Source organism: Cyprinus carpio, chromosome A25, assembly GCF_018340385.1.
Source record: "Cyprinus carpio isolate SPL01 chromosome A25, ASM1834038v1, whole genome shotgun sequence".
Lineage (NCBI taxonomy): Eukaryota > Metazoa > Chordata > Actinopteri > Cypriniformes > Cyprinidae > Cyprinus > Cyprinus carpio.
The window spans coordinates 19,507,980-19,522,638 of NC_056596.1; the positions used below are offsets into that span (position 1 = coordinate 19,507,980).

Genomic DNA, 14,659 nt, shown 5'->3' on the forward strand with positions numbered 1-14,659 from the left:
TTTGTTGCCATTTATACTTGGTGTGAACTGTATCTAACACTATTTACTGTATTTTTGATGAAATTGTGTCAAATGCTTTTAATCAAAATATGTTATTTATATATATTTTTTAGTTTTCAGTTCAGTAGTTTAACATGATTTTGTATCAAAGACTTCTGACTACTGTTATTAATGTACTTCCATGGCCAAAGATCTTACAGGAATATAGCTGGCATTAATATAATCTGAGCAGGAGTCATCATCAACATAGGACAGCTTCACCCGTGTAGAATCATCTGTTCAAAGAACACATCAAAATAAATTTAGAAAAATTATATTACAATAATATTAGATATTTAACAAATATTCTGATTTGCATAGACATACAAGGCAGTATATTGTTGTATCGATTTTTGCCTCTGTTTTCAGGCAATAATGCCGCGTCTTGAAGTTGGTTACGACCAACATCCTTCAGGTCCTGAAAGCAGAACAAAGGTTTAATGTGTTAATTCTGAAATGAGAATAATTCTAAATATCATGTTATGAAATATGGAGGATATTTTACCTCATATTCCTCAGAAAGGAGGTAGTTGGAGTCTGCTCGAAGTTTAGCTAAATGTGACTCAAAATTTGTGATGCTGATGGGACTGTATAAAAAAATAAATAAAAAAAAAACTCTTACAATAAATAAAAAATTCAGAATTCATTCAAAGAACACACAGTTTACCTCAACTAGAGGCTAAAGTTTGTGAACAAAATTTGATGTTGGCTTGAGAAAGCATGAGCAGCCTTGAGGCAAAAGAGCCAGATCACACATTTTTATAGTTGTTCTTGATTCTATAGACCCTTGCTATTTTGTATTCTGATAAAGAAGCTTACGACAATACAATTGTCAATACCAGACACATTTCACAATAAACTAATTACAAGCAATAGCACAGAAAAGTAGGTTTATGTTCATAACAGATTATGTTCACTTGAGAAATAAATGACGAATGATATTCCCCAAGACATCATGTACTTTGACATGATCTTGTAAGTATTTGTCTGTTCATGCGCCAAATGAAGAGAAAGTGAACACGCCCTTGGGGCTCGCACATTGTCAAAGACGAGACGTGGCTCCGTGTGTCACACAAAACAGCTCATAAGCACTGAATTGATGTCTTTCATGTGTTCCTATGCTTGAATGGTGTAAAATCGCTTGAAAGTTTTAACTGGCAAGGCTTAAAAACACGTGCAAGTGATAAACTTTTATGAGGACGCAGCATTGGAGCAGTGACAGATCAGTCAACTGTCCTGAGTGTATTTCAAACTGGAGTCTGGCCATCAGAGAGTCATTACCTGACCTGGTCATGATCAAATATGTTGGTTTATCTTGGCAGTATAAAGGAAATGTATGCATTTATTTGTAAATTTAACTGATTGTCCTCTAGAGCAGTGGTTCTGAATTCCAGTTCTGGGGACCCCTTGCTCTGCACATTTTGCATGTCTTTCTTATTTAACACACCTGATTCAGATCATCAGCTCATTAGGAGAGAGATCCATGAACTGAGCTCAGTGTGTCAGATAAGAGAGGCATGCAAAATGTGCAAGTGGGTCCCCAGGACTGGAATTCAGAACCACTGCCCTAGAGGGAGCATTTCTATGGGAAAGTCTATGGGACATTTGTTATTTTTGTTAATTATTTATATGAAAAGTCTCATCAGTCTGAAAAGATATTGCAACAAACTACACATCAGGGCCAAGGTCTCTGCCTATTTTGGTGCTTGTAGCATTAATAGACAGATAGTCAGAAATTTTAGTCTCTTAGAAGAAGAAGAATTAGTTTATATAGCATAACAATATGTTTGTTTTCTTAAGCCAACATAAATATTATAAAAATATCCTGCTGCTGCTGCAGAAATGCAGAAATATGACATAATATAATACTAAAACAATTTTCATGTGTAGCTGCAATTATATTGTGAATTAAAAGCTTCAGAATTAATGTGGCATTCTGTTACAGATCTACATGATGAGTTTTGCTCGGAGATGAAGTACAGTACCTTGAGACACGACGGTTCCTAAAACACAGAAGAAAATAACATTGTTATTAGTTATCATTATTATTATTTAACTGCTATCATAACCTTTAATTATAATATAAATGCAGTCACTCGTACCCTCTAACAATGACGTGAGTTCCTGAGGGTTGTCTTTCTCTTCTCAAACTCATTCTGACCACAGGCTCTTGTGCACTCCTGGTAAAGACAAAACCAGTCATCACTAAACAATTACCGCCTGACACTTGTCATCTTCTGTATCGGAATAGATATTGCTCTGTTGCTCAGCCAAAGTCCATCATCACTAACTTTAAACCATCATCAAAAACCCATCAACTATAAGTCAAATTGATCATCATAAACCCATAATTATAAGCATATAATCATTGATGTATCATTACAAAAACACCACAAACCTGTATTTACATGTCTGTCAAAATTATTCAATCCCCACTAATTTCTGAAGCACGTGTGTAATCAGTCCAGTGGAATGGCAGAACGTCACAGGCAGGGTTATGTGGTGACCAGGAAGCTTAAAACCACATCCAGAACAAACAGTGCTAGTTTCTGATATGTCAAAGCAAGTCACTCACAGGGATGTAGGAAGTATGGCAAGGCAACGCAGGGTCTCGTTACCTTTCAGGGAACCATGGTTACAGTCGTAACCTGATGCGATGGTGCAACCAACAGGGTTGAACTCTTCTACTCTTTTAAGAGATGATATTGCCACAAGAAACATTATCTTTGGTATTGAAAACTTTTCTGAAACCTCTTCAATAGGTTCAAATGGAACTTTACATAGCCCTTCCAACACCACGGCCAGATCCCATGCCAAAACCCTAGTGCGGCTTGCAGGCCTCAGCCTCAAAGCACTAAGATGGAAACAAATTACCAACGTGTTTCTCCCCAATGACTGACCACCCAAAGGTGCATGGTAAGCAGCTGTGGCCACTACGTACAGCTTTAAGGTGGAGGGAGACAACCCTGAAGAGAATAGCTCCTGCAGGAACTCCAGCACAGGAACCAACTGGGCAGTTAACTGGGTCCAGCTGATGAATTCCATAACATGAAGGGAAAATAGTCCACTTCAAGGCGTACTGTTTTCTCGTGGAGGAAGCTCTGGAGTGGAGTATGGTCTCAACAATCACAGTTGAGACAACAGCTTCCATGAGTTGGGTCTAAGAGAAGGTCGCTCCTGACTGAAATCTCATTGGAATTTCATTTGGTTCTTCTGAAGATCAGAGAATCTACAGTGAATCGATAAAGTACTTGTAGATAAAACTGCCGGAAGATCAAACTCAAAAGGGATGAGTCTTGGAGATTGGTTTAGGTAGGGATCTTTTAACTCCTCTTCCTGTCACATGCCTTCTTGGTGGTCTGACCAATGCAGAGGTGCAAATTTTGAGAGGGAAATGTTTATTTGTCTCACCTGACACCTCATTTACATGCTTATGGGTACCTGGAGATTTGTGCCGTATTAAACCAAAATGTAGGAACAAGAGCATGATACAAGTTATGATAGCATACTATATATGGAATCACAAGAGGATTATTGTAATACTAGTCATGCCAGAGTTGGAAAACCTTAAGGCAAGGATTAATTAATAATTGTTAATCCATTGTTTCCAGCCTGTGAGGGATGAATCTGTCGTAAGCATTACATAATGAAAAGGAGCTCCCAAGATGGGACCCTGGGACAAAATCCAAAAGCCGTGCACAGAAGCTGTGTGAGAAGGGAGCGGGGCACGGCGCGGTTGACAGTTCACCTCTGGGTCTCTCCCGAATGGAACGGACAAGGTCCACTGTATAGAGCAATACTCTAATGGAATTAGTGGGCTAAAGTCAGTCACACCTCAACTTTCTTCCAAATAACGCACATTTCATTCATAATATTATAAATACAGGCCTATAGTTCCTGCACATTTTTGTTTTTCTGAATTGTGTGAAATGGCCAATAATAATAGGTAATACAAAACAATTATGTGGTCACCAAGGTGAATTAGTTTAGTCTTGACTTCTGGTCGTGAGTGACAGTGTTGGGGTGATGGGAAATCTGTTGATTGTCGAGTGCCAAATAAACACAGAGATGGACAGGAAAAGGTCAAAGCCATCAGGTGCCCAATTTAGAAAAAAACAAAAAAAGAAGAAGAGGAGAAATGAGCAAAAGATAAAGGTATGCAACTATGTTCTCTCTGTATGATTTTTACAGAATCCATGTCATGAATGAAGGGCTAATGTTAATTGATGGGTATAACTCTTAAGTTTGTTAGCCTTTTTGCTACGATGCTTGCTATGCTTATACAACAATAATTTGGTTTTAACTCAAAAACACAAGATCTAATTTCACCACAATATTGTGCTTTGCAAAAAACTGTTACAAGTTCAGTTATTATTTATTTACATCAGTTGGGTTAATGTTAGGCCCTGTGATTAGCCAATGGAATTTTCAAATCTATGTAGGCTAATTATAATTTAAATCAGACTACTTTTCAAATTGTATTTCATAAACCAACATGTCAGATGTTATGTCAAAACGTTATGGGGTTTCAAATCAAAAAATTGATTTCATACATGTCCAGAGGACATCAGGACTTAAATCATGTTTATCAGGCATTTTTGGAGACACAAGTGAATATGGAAATAAATTATACATCAATATTCCTATGAAATATTAGATATTATTATTATTATGTTGCCAATTATTACACTTATTTTTTCATTAAATGTTGCTCCGAGAACACATTCATATGCAAATTAGATACCGTGTATAGATACATTGCATTGAATGGGAATATTCATTTATGGCCATTTAACCTACTTATTGCATAAAGTAAAATGGTCTATCAATTCATTCCATTATATCTTTCATAACATAGTTTAGAATCACCTTTATACAAATTGTGGTTAAAAAAATTGTTGATTTTGTGGTTATAAAATTGTTTTTTGATATAAATATAATTTTGTTTTTTTTTATTTTTTTAATTTAATTGTTTTTTTTGTAAACACTACAGAGGACATAACATAACATGAATAAATAAAATATCATTTTTCAAAAAGGTTTTTTTTTTATGCTCTAAACAATGTTTACATTTTTTGGGGGGGGTTGGGGTGTCTCGAAGGGGGTCTCGCCCAGGGTTTAATTCAATGTAGAACCGCCACTGGTCTTGAGCCCCCACTGCAAAGATCTCATGTACAGCAGCCTATAAGGTATCACATTGGACACTACTGCCATCAGACCTAACAGTCTCTGGAACTGTTTTATGTCGAACCCCCGGCGGTAGTTTGCGTCACAATCTGTTTTAAAATCAGCATTTTGAATCTGAACATCTTGACAAAACAAATTATTCTAACAGTCTCTGGAACTGTTTTATGTCGAACCTCCTTCTTAGGAATGATGAAGTACTGGCTCTATGAACACGTTGGTCTCCTTCCTCAAGAAAGTGTCTACATCTTGTTCCATCACCAGTGTAACCCTGTTAAATCGAGGAGGATGAGAGCCAAACTGGATTCTGTTGCCTCTCTCTACAGTCTGCAGGACCCATTGAGACACATTTGGCAGAAGTTTCCATGCTGCCAGATAGTTTACTCTCGAGACTGGTCCCTCATGTGCTTTGAGTAGTCAATTCTACACCCTTAAGTGGATGACCGGCAGGGAGCAACAAAACTTGCCACTGGAAGATACGAGCCCCCCAGTGCCGCAAAATCTCTGGGTGGACACTGAGAACTGAGAACCGCCATGCCCCAAGGTGTACTATATGATGAGGTGTGTACCATTTCTCCCAGATGGGCCTGCGCTCAGAGGCCTGATGCTGGAACTTTTTGTCAAAGCCTTCTTAGAAAGTTCTCTATTGAAGAGTTCGGCTGAAAGTGCCGTCCCAGCCCCCGATCTTTCTGTGGGTGGGGGCTCGGGACGCGACACTCTGCTTCTGTATTGCCCAGTATGAGGAGCTGTATGACGGCTGGGGCTGCTTCCTCCCAGTAGCCCCCAAGACCTGAGACAGGTGAAGTGGAGGTAGTGTTGGAACACTGGCACCTGCTTCTTACCCTCCCGAAACCTCTCAACAACCAAGTTGACAGCGTGGCTGAAGAGGCCAGAAGGCGTAAACAGAGCATCCATCAGGAAGAACTTGTCCTTCCCTTTAATGTCAGACAAGTTCTACTACAGATGCCTCTCCATGGCCACCAGGGCTGCCATAGAATGACAGATGGCTCTGGCTCTCTCCTTGGTGGCCCGAAGAAACAAAGCTGTGGCCTGAAGCAGCTCTTTGATTGCGTCTGGGTCTACCCCTGTGTTTCTGTGGCTCAGTGGTAGTGGCATTGTGTTAGCAGCTCAAAAGGTTGTGGGTTCGATTCCCAGGGAACACACAAACTGGTAAAAAAATGTATAGCCTGAATGCACTATAAGTCACTTTGGATAAAAGTGTCTGCTAAATGCATAAATGTAAATGTACCCCCTCGCCTTCATCACAGTCTCAGGTCATCATGGAATGCCTGCAACAAAGCCATTGTATGCAGACATGCACCAGCCTGACCAGCTGCCATGTAAACCTTACCCAGCAAAGACAATATGACTGAATATTGTTTATTCCATGAACTCAACACCTTGGGGTGGCAGGCCCCAACATTGAGGCTGACTTAACACACAGGAAGCATTTAACTATTTTTTCCCCCCAATATGTTGACCTTTTCTTATTTATGACCCCACATCAACAAGACATACAGTAACAACAGAACAGGTTCACAAGCACTCACCCTTCCATACATACATATTCAATTTACATTTAAATAAAGAAAATAAAGAACAATAACACAGACTCTACAGGTCCTTCTCAAAAAATTAGCTTATTGTGAAAAAGTTCATTATTTTCCATAATGTAATGATAAAAATTAAACTTTCATATATTATAGATTCATTGCACACCAACTGAAATATTTCAGGTCTTTATTGTTTTAATACTGATGATTTTGGCATACAGCTAATGAAAACCCAAAATTCCTATCTCAAAAAATTAGCATATTTCATCCGACCAATAAAAGAAAAGTGTTTTTAATACAAAAAAAGACAACCTTCAAATAATTATGTTCAGTTATGCACTCAATACTTGGTCGGGAATCCTTTTGCAGAAATGACTGCTTCAATGCGGCGTGGCATGGAGGCAATCAGCCTGTGGCACTCCTGAGGTGTTATGGAGGCCCAGGATGCTTCGATAGCGGCCTTAAGCTCATCCAGAGTGTTGGGTCTTGCGTCTCTCAACTTTCTCTTCACAATATCCCACAGATTCTCTACGGGGTTCAGGTCAGGAGAGTTGGCAAGCCAATTGAGCACAGTAACACCATGGTCAGTAAACCATTTACCAGTGGTTTTGGCACTGTGAGCAGGTGCCAGGTCGTGTTGAAAAACGAAATCTTCATCTCCATAAAGCTTTTCAGCAGATGGAAGCATGAAGTGCTCCAAAATCTCCTGATAGCTAGCTGCATTGACCCTGCCCTTGATAAAACACAGTGGACCAACACCAGCAGCTGACATGGCACCCCAGACCATCACTGACTGTGGGTACTTGACACTGGACTTCAGGCATTTTGGCATTTCCTTCTCCCCAGTCTTCCTCCAGACTCTGGCACCTTGATTTCCGAATGACATGCAAAATTTGCTTTCATCCGAAAAAAGTACTTGTGGACCACTGAGCAACAGTCCAGTGCTGCTTCTCTGTAGCCCAGGTCAGGCGCTTCTGCCGCTGTTTCTGGCTCAAAAGCACACGCCTGTGCACGGTGGCTCTGGATGTTTCTACTCCAGACTCAGTCCACTGCTTCCGCAGGTCCCCCAAGGTCTGGAATCGGTCCTTCTCCACAATCTTCCTCAGGGTCCGGTCACCTCTTCTCATTTTGCAGCGTTTTTTGCCACACTTTTTCCTTTCCACAGACTTCCCACTGAGGTGCCTTGATACAGCACTCTGGGAACAGCCTATTCGTTCAGAAATTTCTTTCTGTGTCTTACCCTCTCGCTTGAGGGTGTCAGGTCGGCAGTCTTACCCATGATTGCGGTTTTGAGTAATGAACCAGGCTGGGAGTTTTTTAAAAGCCTCAGGAATCTTTTGCAGGTGTTTAGAGTTAATTAGTTGATTCAGATGATTAGGTTAATAGCTCGTTTAGAGAACCTTTTCATGATATGCTAATTTTTTGGAGGAATTTTGGGGTTTTCATGAGCTGTATGCCAAAATCATCAGTATTAAAACAATAAAAGACCTGAAATATTTCAGTTGGTGTGCAATGAATCTAAAATATATGAAAGTTTAATTTTTATCATTACATTATGGAAAATAATGAACTTTTTCACAATATGCTAATTTTTTGAGAAGGACCTGTATACTCTATACTCTAAATCAGGGATAGGCAACTTCGGTCCTGGAGGGCCACTGTCCTGCAGAGTTTAGCTCCAACCCTAATTAAACACACCTGAACAAGGCAATCAGTGTTTTCGGGATTACTAGATAGATACAGGCAGGTGAGTTTTTTATGAGGGCTGAAGCTAAACTCTGCAGGATAGTGGCCCTCCAGGACCAGAGTTGCCTATCCCTGCTCTAAATAAATGAAAAAAGAAAAAATAATAAAATAAATAGATAAATTGGTCACAGACAGTGTTTACAGTATCAAGTCAAAGTCAGTACAATGTGAAGTAAAGTCTACATTTTAATTTTACACATAGTTTATGTATGGTTCCCAAAGCTGATCAAAGTCTTTCTGCTTGGCCTTAGCAATATAAGTTAATATGGTAATGATGATATAGGTGTTCGGGCCCTTCTCTTTTTTCCACATTTTCAAGGATAGAGCATCTATACTCTTCCAGCATAATGCAATAACTCTTCTGGCTTGAAGGAGACGAAATCCAGGGGTTTAGTCTGTTTCGATGTAAAGTCTATCAGATATATTCCAAGAATACAGAGTTTAACATTCAAAGAAATCCTAGTATTGAACATGTCCAACATATGTTTAATAACCTCTTTCCAAAAGTTTTGTATTTTTGGACATTACCAAAGGCAATGATGTAATGTACCTTTATTATCCAAACATTTAGAGCACACATCTGGAATGTTAGCCGACATATAATGAAGTTTAACAGGAATTATATAGGTTATCATTAACCATTTATACTGAAGTAATTTAATCCTAGTATTTACTGTCTGTGTTTGTGCTTTAAGACATGCATCATTCCAGTCTACCTAATATCTTCTTACATATCCATTTTCCAGGCATTTAATTTGTCCAATGTTGATTCAGTACAGTGTTTGACCATTAAATTGTAATACATAGATGTCACCTTCCTTCTAAATTTCCAAGAGTTATTTCCTTTTATCTCCTTTGATAAAAAATGGTATACAGCTTATCTTGTACAGCTTAATGTACATTTTTAACTGTAAATGTAAAAAAAAAAAAAAAAAAAAAAAAAGTTTTTGGGGGATTGTATATTTCTGGCAAAAATTATCAAAAGAAAGTAAAACGCCATCTTCATATTGATTCATCATTTTCTGAAAGCCTCTTGTTTTCCATAACTTAAAACCTCCGTCTTTAATACCTGTTATAAATTATTCATTACCCCAAATAGGAGTAAATTGGGACAGAATTGAAATTGGGAATTGAAATTATGCAGCCAAGCGATGATATCTCAGATTATTATTTAGTCTTGTGCAAACTTCATATAGCTAAAACTGTAAATTCTACTCCTTGTTACAAGTATGGCAGAACTATCACTTTCTACCACAAAAGACTGTTTTATAAGTAATCTTCCTGATTTATCCCAGTTCCTTAGCATATCCAAAACCTCAGAACAACTTGATGATGTAACAGAAACTATGGACTCTCTCTTTTCTATTGTTTTAGATACAGTTGCTCCTTTATGCTTAAGCAAGATTAAGGAAAACAGTCTGACACTGTGATATAATAAACACACTCGCACCCTAAAGAGACCAGCCAGGAAAATGGAGCGCAGCTGAAGGAAAACAAAACTAAATGTATCCAGCTACAGTATCGCATTAGATAGTGTGCTATAGATCGCCTGAGGAACAATTTCACTCATTCTCTACTATAGGAGAGGAAGAATTGTATAAACTTGTTAAATCATCTAAACCAGCAACATGTATGTTATACCCTATTTCATGTAAGCTCCTAAAAGACCGATCTCGAATCACCCTTTTTTGTCCAAGATACTACAAAGGGTAGTATCCTCACAATTTTAATTTCTTTCTTTGAGAAAATGGTATCTGTGAGGATTTCCAGTCAGGATTTAGACCGCATCATAGTACTCAGACTGCTCTCATTAGAGTTACAAATGACCTGTTCTTATCATCTGATCGTGGTTGTATCTTTCTATTAGTGCTTTTGGATCTTAGCGCTGCGTTCAACAATATTGACCACAACATTTTTTTTGAATAGACTAGAAAACGTTGTTGGCATTAATGGAAGTGCATTAGCATGGTTCAAATCATACTTATATGACCGCCATCAGTGAATTAAGAAGTATCATATCTATCACAAGTGCAGTATGGAGTACCTCAAGGCTCAGTACTAGGACTGTTACTCTTCACACTTTACATGTTACCCTTGGGAGATATCATCAGGAAACACAGTGTTAGCTTTCACTGTTATGCTGATGATACTCAGCTCTATATTTCTTTGCGGCCCGGCTAAACATACCAATTTTAAAAACTAGCGGAACGCATAGACAATATAAAAAACTGGATGACAAGTAATTTCTTACTGCTAAATTCAGAAAAACAGAGGTGTTAATTATAGGACCTAAAAACTCTGCATGTAATAACCTAGAACGCTGTCTAAGACTTGATGGCTGCTCTGTTAATTCTTTGTCATCAGTTAGGAACCTAGGTGTGCTACTTGATAGCAATATTTTCTTAGAAAGCCATGTTTCTAGCATTTTTAAAACTGCATTTTTCCATCTCAAAAATATATCTAAATTATGACCTATACTCTCAATGTCAAATGCAGAAATGTTAATCCATGCGTTTATGACATCAAGGTTAGATTATTGTAATGCTTTATTGGGTGGCTGTTCTGCATGCTTAATAAACAAACTCCAGCTGGTTCAAAATGCAGCAGCTAGAGTTCTTACTAGAACCAGGAAGTATGTCCATATTAGCCCGGTTCTGTCAACACTGCGCTGGCTACCAATTAAACATCGTATAGATTTTAAAATCTTGCTTATTACTTATAAAGCCCTGAATGGTTTAGCACCTCAGTATTTGAACGAGCATCTATAACATTATAGTACTCCATGTCCGCTGCGTTCTCAAAACTCTGGCAATTTGATAATACCCAGAATATCAAAATTAACTGCGGGCAGCAGATCCTTTTTCTATTTAGCACCCAAACTCTGGAATAACCTGCCTAACATAGTTTGGGAGGCAGACACACTCTTGCAGTTTAAATCTAAATTAAAGACCCATCTCTTTAACCTGGCTTACACATAACACACTAACACATTTCTAAAATTCAAATCCGTTAAAGGATTTTTAGGCTACATTAATTAGGTAAACCGGAACCGGGAACACTTCCCATAACACCCAATGTACTTTCTACATCATTAGAAGAATGGCATCTATGCTAATATTAGTCTGTTTCTCTCTTATTCTGAGGTCACCGTAGCCACCAGATCCAGTCTGTTCCCAGATCAGATGGTCACTGCAGTCACCCGGATCCAGTACGTATCCAGACCAGATGGTGGATCAGCACCTAGAGAGGACCTCTACAGCCCTGAAAGACAGCGGAGACCAGGACAACTAGAGCCCCAGAGACAGATCCCCTGTAAAGACCTTGCATCAGATGGCTACCCGGACATAACCACAGGAACCAGTTGAGTCCTCTGAACAATGTGACTTTGCTGCAGCCTGGAATTGAACTGCTGGTTTCGTCTGGTCAGAGGAGAACTGGCCCCCCGACTGAGCCTGGTTTCTCCCAAGGATTTTTCTGTCACCAATGAAGTTTTGGTTCCTTGTCGCTGACTTCTCTGACTTGCTTAGTTGGGGACACTTCATTTCCAGCAATATATGCTCGACTTGATTGCACAGATACTATTTAAACAGAACTGAGCTGGATGATGACATCACTGAATTCAATGATGAACTGCCTTTAGCTGAAAAATTAGTGTTTACTACTGTCATTTTGTATTATTGACACACTATTTCCTAATTAATGCTGTACAGTTGCTTTGACACAATCTGTATTGTTAAAAGCGCTTTATAAAATAAAGGTGACTTGACTTGACTTGACTTGACTTGACAGTCTTAGCATATTACCTATATGTTTATGTGCAGCATGCCAAACTGAAATTGTTTTTTGTTTTCTTCTTCAAAGACTTGATATCTGAAGAGTACGGATACGTTTTTAATGGTTTATCTGCAGTGGACCTTTGTATAATATCATCTGCAAATAAAGACATTCCTTTCATCTCTTGCTCTCTCTAAGACTTTGCCCACATTTAAGCAGTTTATTGACTGTACAACAAGGGGATATAAGATCTTAAATCTCTTGTATGCTAAAGTGAAAGATGCATATAAATGCACTGCTCTGCCCCCTCTTGGTTGATATGACCATGACATGGTACATCTCTCTCCATGTTACATTGGAGTTGTTAAGGGGTTGTCTGTCACCCTGCTCAATGAAAATAAAAAGGCTTACAAAGAGGGGGACAGGGAAAAAGTTAAAGAAATTCAAAGAAACCTGTGGAACTGGGGAAATAAGCATACAGGTGCAAACTGCAGCAACATCTGCAGCAGGATGCAGTGAAGAGGGTCTGGGCTGGCATGAGGGAGATCACAGGTATGAGGCAGAAGTGGGGTTCACCTGGCTGATGATCTGAACAGGTTCTTTAACAGATTTGACAACCCCACATCACCCCAGTCTGCCTCATCTGGTCTGCTGCCGGGTGTTGTTGCCCCTTCTCACCATTTTACCCATCCGCCCTTAAATCTTCAACCATCTCAGGTCAAGAGGGAACTGGACCAACTGAAGCCAGGGAAAGCAATGGGGCCGGACGGTATTATCCCCAGACTGCTGAAGACCTGCTCTGCACAGTTGTGTGGTATTATCACATACCTGTTTAATCTGAGCCTGCACTTACAGAGGGTCCCTGAACTGTGGAAAACATCTTGCCTGGTCTCTGTTCCCAAGAGACACCTTACTGACCATAATTATATCTTACATCAAGGCTAGTGTGTCAACTTACATGGATCCTCTACAGTTTGCATATTAGCCTTTTACTGCTGTAGATGATGCTCTCATTTACATGTTACAGTGGACCCATGCACATCTGGACACCCCTGCAACGCATTGTCATTTGGACTACTGTGGTACTGCTTTTTGACATTTCTGCAATAAATAAATTCTTGTGATTACACATGTACGTCTGTTACATTTCTCTTTTAGACAGTTGTTTACTGTATTAATATAAATGTTTAGTGTACTTTGTAAATATTGTAAATTTCAGTATCTATCTAAATATACAAAACATTTTGGCACTAGTACATGTTCCATACTAATACCTACGTATAACATAGATTTGGTTGATTTGTTCTTCATAACAAATAAAAAGTTTTTAATGCAATACATTTTTTTTTTTCATTGTACAGTTACATGATTTGTGGATTTTAAGGCTGATTTTGGGTTATAAGGCTCAGGTGTGGCTCATTTTTGGTTGTTTTTTTTTTTGGGTGTATGGGACAGCCTGGATGAGTGACATTTTGTCCCAGTCCGGCCCTGTTCTATATGGTGGTTGTTCAGCCTGGATACATTCATTACCTAACAAAATTTGAAATGTAAGCTCTTTTATATGACGTAAGGTTTTGTTACCCACGTGACATTGAAACAGGTAGTAGTTAATGGCTACTTTTTACTTAAGTACATGTCAGAGCCCATACTTCTATTCTTTAACTTGAGTAAAAAAGTGTAGTCAGTACTTCAAATTTTTTCAGAGTATTTTTAAACATGAGTATCTGTACTTCTATTTGATTGAAGGATATGTGTACTTTTGCACATCTCTGGCTATTTTCTCATCTTCTGATATAGTCTGAAATTGCAGCTGGTCAAGAAACAATTTCTACACTTTTCTGTTTTCATTATATTCTGATTTGAATAGTGTTTGATAAAAATCTCTAAAATGGTTATCTCTACTGAGTCTGTAGTTAAGTTGTCAGATTTCAGATTTATATTATTAATTGTTCTTTTGGATTGCCATAATACTGGCTATAGTTTCATCTGTATTTAGTTTGAAATATTTATCAATACAACTCTCCACAAATTTAATAAATGCTGGGTCCTATAACAAATATGTTTGCAACCTCCATCTAGGACAATGCTCAAATCTCCCTAAATGAATCTCCATAGATACTGCTGCATGATTACTAATTACTATACTATTGTACCATTCTTTTACATTAGACAGTAGTTCCATAGATAATATAAAATAAACAATTTGTGAATTAGTTTTATTAATAAATGAATATTCTTTTTTAGCATTATTTTTATTTTTGTTTTGGTTTATTTTATCCTATTTGATACTTGTTTAATTTTTGCCAATTTTCTCATTCCCCTTACATTCCAACTTGTACTTTTGATATCAAGACTACCTTTCT

The 14,659-nt window shown here is 38.3% G+C and overlaps 1 protein-coding gene across 3 annotated transcripts in view; it reads right to left on the minus strand.

Moving 5' to 3' along the window:
- LOC109101404 (protein tyrosine phosphatase receptor type b) overlaps window positions 1-14,659 on the minus strand; it is a 126,094-nt gene that overhangs the window by 1,746 nt on the left and 109,689 nt on the right. For all 3 annotated transcript variants that reach the window (XM_042715829.1, XM_042715828.1, XM_042715830.1), the window contains 5 exons: window positions 2,142-2,219; window positions 2,025-2,042; window positions 545-626; window positions 367-457; window positions 199-275 (listed from right to left, as the gene is read on the minus strand). In XM_042715829.1, the coding sequence (XP_042571763.1) occupies window positions 199-275; window positions 367-457; window positions 545-626; window positions 2,025-2,042; window positions 2,142-2,219 (346 nt within the window). The remainder of the gene's footprint in view (window positions 1-198; window positions 276-366; window positions 458-544; window positions 627-2,024; window positions 2,043-2,141; window positions 2,220-14,659) is intronic.